Below are 7,289 nucleotides of genomic sequence, written 5' to 3'. Positions count from 1 at the left end.
TAGGGCTTGGATGGAGGCAGGGAGGGAGATGCTCCACGGGTCGGGACAGGGAGGGAGATGCTCCACCAGGACGTTCCCGGAGCAACACTGACCCTCTCCAGAGCTCCCTCTCCCTTCTGAGAGCTGGGGAAGTAAGGAAGCTCCTCCCCATCACCCGGCTCTCCTGGCCCAGGTGCCTGGATTCGGCTGAAAAAGAAGGCCGAAGAGGTACCTGCGGTGACCCAAGGGAGCCACTGAGTTTGGGCTGGGTTGGCCGACTAAGGGCCAGGGGAGAGGTAGCTTATCTTGGCCGAGTCACGCCTTTCGCGCCCCCGCCCCCACCTGGGCTCCCACTCCCGCGGGTTCTACATTTGTAAACTATGAACTCCCCGAGCTCAGCAATTTGGCTTCGTTCCCCGCGGCGTTCCCAGGCCTAGAGCAGGGCTGGCATACAGTAGGTGTCCAATAAGTGTTGGGAACTGAGTGAATGAATGGATGAATGGGTTGGACAGGGCAGTACCTAGGGTTTCCCGGCTTTACGGGCCCATTCACGCTTTCCCTCTGCACTCCCCTCGTGCATTCGTTCCTCATTCATTCGTTCCTCGCGCGCGCACGCCGGGCACTCACTCATTCATGCGCCCCACCATTCATGCTCGCACGCTTTCATTCATTCTCTGCCCCGCCGCCATTCCTTCCCCGGCTCCTGCGCCCCCCGCGCACCCCCGCGCCCGCGGTCCGGCCCCGCGCCCCTCGAGTGCGCCCCGGCCCCGCGCGGCGGGGGGGAGCCGCTGAATCAGCCGCGGCTGCGCGGGGCCCGGGCTGGCGGGGAGCCGGGCTGGGGGCGGGGGGCGGGCGCTCCCTGCGGGAAGCCGGGGGGTGGGGGAGCCCCGGCCGCGCCGGCTCCCGGCGCGCTCGGCCTCGGTGGGGAGGGCGGCGGGACCCGAGCGCGGCGGCGGCGGCGGCGGCGGCAGCGGCGGCGGCGGCGAGCGGCGCGGTTGCCCCGGGGCCATGTGGACGGGCGGCCGCCGGCCGGGCCGGCTCCGCCGGGCGGTGAGTACCTGCGAGCGGGGAGGGCGCGGCGCGGGCACCGGCGGGGGGCGGGGCGGGCGCCTCCCACGCCCGGGGCGGGCCCTGCACCGCACCCCCGCTCCGGCCCGGGTGGGGGGAGGCGGCTGTCCAGCCTCCTCTCCGCTGCCCGCGGCGCCCCCTCCGGTGCCGGGGCGCCAGGGCCCCGCCGCGGAGGTGTCGCTGGCCCGGGGAGGAGGCGGGGTTGGGGGGTTGGGGGGGCCGGCCCGCCGCTCCCGGGCACCCGGCAGTCTCAGGGCGGGGCGGGGGCTCGGCCTCCCAGCGCGCCTCGGCCCCTCCCCGCCCCCCCGCCGGCCTGAGCGCACTGGTCCGGTTTGCTGGCGATCGCCCCCCGACCCGCGCGTCCCTGCGGCGGGCGAGAGGGTGGGGCGGGGGCCCAGGGCGAGGACAGGGGACAGGTGGCCGGGTGCCGGCAGGCCTCGTCCTGCCCTGCGTCAGGGGGCAGGGCCAGACCCGGCTCGCGGAGGCCGCCCCAAAGGCCGAGTGGCCGGAAGGAGGCTGGACCCCGGGCGGGTTCACCGAGCGTTTGCAGCGCGTGGGCGCGCCCCGGCCCAGAGACCCCTCCGTCTGGTTCGGGACCTGCAAGGCAGGAGCTGACATTCCCCTCGGTGACAAGCGAGGAAACTGAGGCCCAGAGCCGCTCAGCTGGCGCTCGCACCCGCCCTGAACCCCGGCGGCGCGTTGGATGGGAATTTCTGCCCTAGCGCTTCCGCTTCCTGCCTGATTTAGAGGTGTTTCCTTCCTCGCCTGTGCCCCACCCCATCCCCAGTGGGTTCCTCTGGGGCAGGAACAGCGTGGGCGACCTCCTGGAGTCTCCTGAGGAGGGGAATGGGAGCGAGGAGGCACCCAGGAGTTGAGTGGGGGTGGCCGAAGGAGGAGCGCCTGTAAATGGGTCCTGCATGGCCCGGGGTCGCCCGCTGTGCACAGCAAGGGTCAAGGCCTTGGGGCTCCCCGGGCCTGGCTCCTTCTGAGGTCCCATGCCCTCCATCTCTAGGGGCCACGGACAGATGGCTTCCCTTCACTGGCCCCAGTCACACTACCTGCCAATCCCAGCAAAGACCCCCTCTGTTCCCAGGGTCCTTGGGGACAGTGGGAGAAAGCCCCTGGAGAACTGTGGGGGGCTTCCCAGCCAGGCCCAGAGTGGCACGGCTGGCTGGGGCAAGTGGCCGATGATGGCGGCTCTGCCTGGCATCTGTGACGTGCTGGGCGGGGAGGCAGCAGCAAGGGCCCTGGCGGCGTCCCCGTCCCCGAAAACCCTTAATTTTCCCGACTCTAACTGTAATCAGGGCGACAGAGAAAAGCAAGCGCAGTGGCAGACGCGGCTTCTTCCCGGCTGCTCGGCACATCGGTGCTGGGCGAGGGGCGGCTGTGGCTCCGTGGAGAGACCTCCTGGGCTACTGTCTCCTATTCACAGCTCTGTGTTCTGCGGAGCCTCAGAACCTGGCGCCGTTCACACCTGGGAGACTGAGCAAGGAGGCTGAGGGCTGCCAGGAGCCTGTCTTAGGGGATGGACTTTCCATGGGCTGAGGTGGGATGGGAGACATTTCCAGGTCTGGGTGGGAAGTGAGTCACAAGCCGTCCGCTCGATCATCTCCCTTTCAATCGCAGGGACTCAGGCACAGAGTCTGGGCCTCGATCGTCGCCATTTATTGAACACCTACTGTATGCCAAGCCCAGTATGAGCTTCATGCCTCATCCCCACAACAGCACTCTGAAGGAGCGCCCCTGCTCCTGTGGGCACTTGACGTTGAAGAATGAATGAATGAATGAATGAATGAATGAATGAAATGAGAGTAGCCCAGGAATCCATGTCCTGTTTTGGAGACAGCCCACAAATAGTTTCTCAAATCCCAGGAGGGGAGGTCCTAGGACTGAGTCAGAACTGAGCAGGTGAGGGTAGGGGAATGTCTGGGGGGCAACATGGGTCAAGACCCCGGGGGGTAAGAGGGGAGAGTACGGGATCAGGAGAGGCTCAGTCTTGTTGGAGTTGAATGTCAAGGGTATGGCCATGTGGCGGGGAGAGGTGACCTCTCCCTTCAAAGCACATAAAGATTCCCAGGGACAAATTCAGGGGTGGGTGACCTCAAGGTTCACTGTGTTGGATCTAGAACTGTCCCTAACGTCCCTTCCTGGTACTCCCGTCCTCCTCGAGGCTGGTGAGCAGCCTGGTAGAAAGGCCTGGATAGGAATCTGGAGTCTTGAGTGCCGTTTCCTTCTCTGCCACTGATTCACTGTGTGACCTTCACCGAGGCCCTGGCCCTCTCTGGGCCTCAGTGGCTGATGCAACACGCATCATGGTCAGTCGGTGTGACCTCTGTCCCAGAGCAGGTTCCAGATGGTAGTTGATGGGAGGAGCTGGCCAAAGCTGTCTCTCTTGGTTCCATATTATAGGAATGAATGAATGAGTGAGCAAAGGAATGAATTCTGTATTCACCTAGCATACTCTCCCCACGCACCTGACTCTGCTCGGGAATGTGCAATGGACCAAAGGGGAGAGTGTGCAGATGGACAGTGGTGGGAAGCGTACAGCAGGACAGACTGGTGGCTGCATGAACAGAAAGTGGAAGGGTAGATGGGTGGGAGCGGACACTGATGGGTGTAAGTGGCAGGTTAGACGGGGATGGGAGGGCGAGCGGACGGAGGAACGGATAAGGATGCGCGACTGGATGACTAGAACTAGGCATCGGTGGACGGACGCATCGGTGGACTGACAGGAGGGTGAATTTCTGAGGCATATGACAAGACAGATGGGTGATTGGATGGAAGGATCTGAAGTGGATGGACAGATGTCCACAGACGGATAGACGGATAAAGAGATGGATGGACACAGGCGTCCATGCCATGATAGATGGATGCTAAATGGATTAGTCAACGCTTGGAGGCTGGCACAGATGGAGGGGTGCTCGGGAGTTGGTAAGATGGTGGCTGTAGACATGTGTGGACGGGTGCAGGTAAAGGGGTGAGTAGGTACCTGAGCGGGATGTTGATGAGGGCGTGGATATGGGCATAGACAGATGGTTCAATGCACAAATGGACACATGTCCATGGATGGATGCATCCACGGGCGGGCAGATGGATGCGTGGATGGATGGGTGGGTGGATGGATACAGGAATTAGAGAATTAGCAGCTGGGCGAGTACAGGTCAGCAGCTAGCAGGTACGGGCACGGAAGGATGCTCGAATGGGCACATGTTAACAGATGAGTGACAATAGGGATGGATGGCTTGAAGGCTGGTTGGTTCGATGGGTGAAGCATCTTGATTCCCTGGATGCTGCTGTCTTATTCACATGACCCCCAGGGCTCTGGTTCCGTGATAGCCTAATGGGGAGGCTGCGGGGCTGGAGAGATGGAAGGGGCTGTTCTTGTAAAGACAGGTGACCAGCAGGGAGTCCTGCATCCTGGAAGGTTTGGACTGCTCAAGTGCTCGCCCCTTCTGAGGAAGAAAGACTGGGGAAGAATCTAGAATATGAATACTGTTGCCACAGAGCATGCCCATGGACGCTAGGGACTCAAGAGACCTAAGGCCTGGGGCTGCCCTCTAGGATTCGTTTTTTTGTTTCGTTTTGTTTTTTAAAGATTTATTTATTTATTCGAAAGAGAGAAAGAGTAAGTGGAGGCAGGGAAGAGGGAAACGACCCAAGCAGACTCCTTCCGAGAGGGCAGGACCCCACAAGGGCTTCCATCCCACGACTCATGAGATCAGGACCCGAGCCGAAACCAAGAGTTGGGCACTTAACCAACAGAGCCACCCAGGCGCCCCTGCCCTCTAGGATTCTCGGGCCAGTGGAGAAAAATTAAGAAGCAACAAGACAGAGTGGTTAAAAGTGCAAGTGTGAAAATACGCAGGACCTCCACGCCCTCATCCATGGGGGTGATGGTAATAGAAACTTCTGGGGCAGGAGGGAGGCCCCAGGAAGGGGACTGTGCCCCTGCCAGTGTTTATTGCAGGCCTTGGCCTCTGGCAAGCCATGGCTGTTGACCAGTGACCCTTCAGAGCCCAAGTCCTTCTCTGTGAAATGGGGTAACAAATCCTAGCTCAGAGGGTTACTGTGAGAAGAAGTGACGTGGTGTCTGGAACCCAGCCGCCCGGCCCATCCTTCAGGGTGCCCCTCATACCCTCTAACCAGGTCTTCCTGCTCCAGCCCAAGAGGCAACAGGAAGCTGTGTCCCTCCTCTCTCCAAGTTCACAGAGGCCAGCTTCACGCCCATGAGCTCAAGGAGGGGCCTGGCAGTGGTGGAGGGGATGCAGGAGTGCTAGAGAGGGGACAGGGTGAGGGCTTGACCTATGGGTTCCCCTCCTGGGTTTGCAATGTCAGAGCCATGGCACCTTGGACGAGTCACTTTGCCTCCCTGAGACTCTGCTTCTTTTAGCACGAAACTGAGTTCATAGTCGTCCCAACTTGCAAGCTGGGTGCAGATTTGGGCCATGATGCATGTGCAAGCTAAACACGGAGCTTGACACACAGTAGAGAGTCAGGAAGTGGGACGGCAACAGATGAGTCAAGAGGCAGGGGCTGCTGTGCTAGGAGCTGTGGGGCCCTTTCAGGAGAGACAGTCCAGGCTGCTGAGAGGTGAGCGGGCCCAGGATGCAAGCTTCGGCAGCCGGCAGCATCCTCCCAGGCTTCGGGCCCAGGCGGCAGAGAGCCAGTGGGTTGTTATGACAACGGAACTTGTCTGATGCAGCCAGCAACTCTAGGAGAAGCTAGGAGGACCAGCTGGCCAGAGTCCCTAGAACACTCTTGTGACCACACATACACAGGGAATGGGACACATTAGAGCCCTGTGTTTTATGCATCCTGAGGTCCTATGAGATGCCAGGCTCTGTGATAAAGGCGCCCAGCACCTGTGTTCTCACACCACTTCCCACCACTGTCCCTGAATGGGGCATGTGGCAAAGAAGGTACATGAGTTGTCCATGGTCCTGCTGGGAGTGTTGGAGAGGGATTTGACCTTGGGTCTGCAGCCTCCTGCTGCAGTGGTAGTGATGGACTTGGTGATGGTGATGGTGATGGCAATGGAGATGGAGATGTTGATGTTGATGTTGATGTTGAGGAGATGTGATGGAGATGGTGGTGGTGATGGAGATGGAGATAGTAATGAAGATGGTGTTGATGGTGATGGTAATGGAGATGTTGATGTTGATGTTGATGTTGATGTTGATGTTGAGAAGATGGTGATGGAGAAGGTAGTGGTGATGGAGATGGTGGTGGTGAGGGAGATGATATTGATGGAGTTGGAGATGGTGATGGAGATGATGACAATGGTGGTCATGATGGAGATGGGGATGGTGATGGAGATGGTTATGGAGGTGGTGATGGAGTTGGCTATGGTGATGGCCATGGTGATGAAGATGATGACAGTGATGAACTTGATGATGGTCATGGTGATAGAGATGATGATGGTGGTGGATATGGCAATGGAGTTGGAAATGGTGATGGAGATGATGGGGTTAAGGACATGGAGATGGCGATGGAGATAGTGATGTAGATGGAGTTGGTGATGGTCATGGTGATGGTGATGATGGTGATGGAGGTGGTGATGATGTGGTGATGGAGATGGAGATGGTGGTAGAGATAGAATTGTGATGGTGATGGAGATGGAGACAGTGATGTTGACAGAGGTGGTGATGGTGATGGAGTTGGTGATGGTTTAAATGATGGAGATCATGATGGAGATGGTGGTGGTGACGGAGACAAAGTTGGTGATGGTGATGTTGATGGACATGGGGATGGTAACAGGTATAGGAATGGAGTTGGTGGAGATGGTGGTAGTGATGGAGATGGTGATGGTTGATGGATATGGAGTTGGTGATGGTGATAGAGATGGGGATGGAGATGTTGACAGTGATAGAGACAATGAGGGAGATGGAGATGGGGCTGCTGACAGAGATGATGATGGAGATGGACTAGGAGATGAAGACAGAGTTGGTGATGGAGATGGTGATGGCAATGGAGATGGTGGTGGTGATGGTGATGGTGATGTTGATGGTGATGAAGATAGTGATGGAGATGGACTTAGTGATGGAGACAGAGTTGGTGATGGAGACTGAGTTGGTGATGAAGATGGAGATGGTGATGGAGATAAGGATGGTGGTGGAGATGGGGATGGAGTTGGTGGTGGTGAAGGGGATGGGGATAGTGATGGATGGTGATGGAGATGTGATGGTGATGAAGGTAGTGATGGAGATGGGATGGTTATAGTGATGGAGATGGAGATGCTGATG

The 7,289-nt window shown here is 58.9% G+C and overlaps 1 protein-coding gene across 4 annotated transcripts in view; it reads left to right on the top strand.

Moving 5' to 3' along the window:
• Nucleotides 1-971: 971 nt before the first annotated feature.
• BEGAIN (brain enriched guanylate kinase associated) overlaps nt 972-7,289 on the top strand; it is a 46,298-nt gene continuing 39,980 nt past the window's right edge. For 2 of the 4 annotated variants that reach the window (XM_059373975.1, XM_059373976.1), the window contains exon 1: nt 994-1,029. Coding sequence is in view for 1 of the 4 variants with exons in the window: in XM_059373977.1 (XP_059229960.1) it covers nt 988-1,029 (42 nt within the window). In the remaining 3 variants the exon portion in view is untranslated. Of the gene's footprint in view, nt 1,030-7,289 lie in introns of all 4 variants that reach the window. The other 2 variants (XM_059373977.1, XM_059373973.1) reach the window with 2 other exon arrangements.

Source organism: Mustela nigripes, chromosome 13 (assembly GCF_022355385.1).
Source record: "Mustela nigripes isolate SB6536 chromosome 13, MUSNIG.SB6536, whole genome shotgun sequence".
Lineage (NCBI taxonomy): Eukaryota > Metazoa > Chordata > Mammalia > Carnivora > Mustelidae > Mustela > Mustela nigripes.
This window is presented reverse-complemented; position numbering and strand designations above follow the sequence as displayed.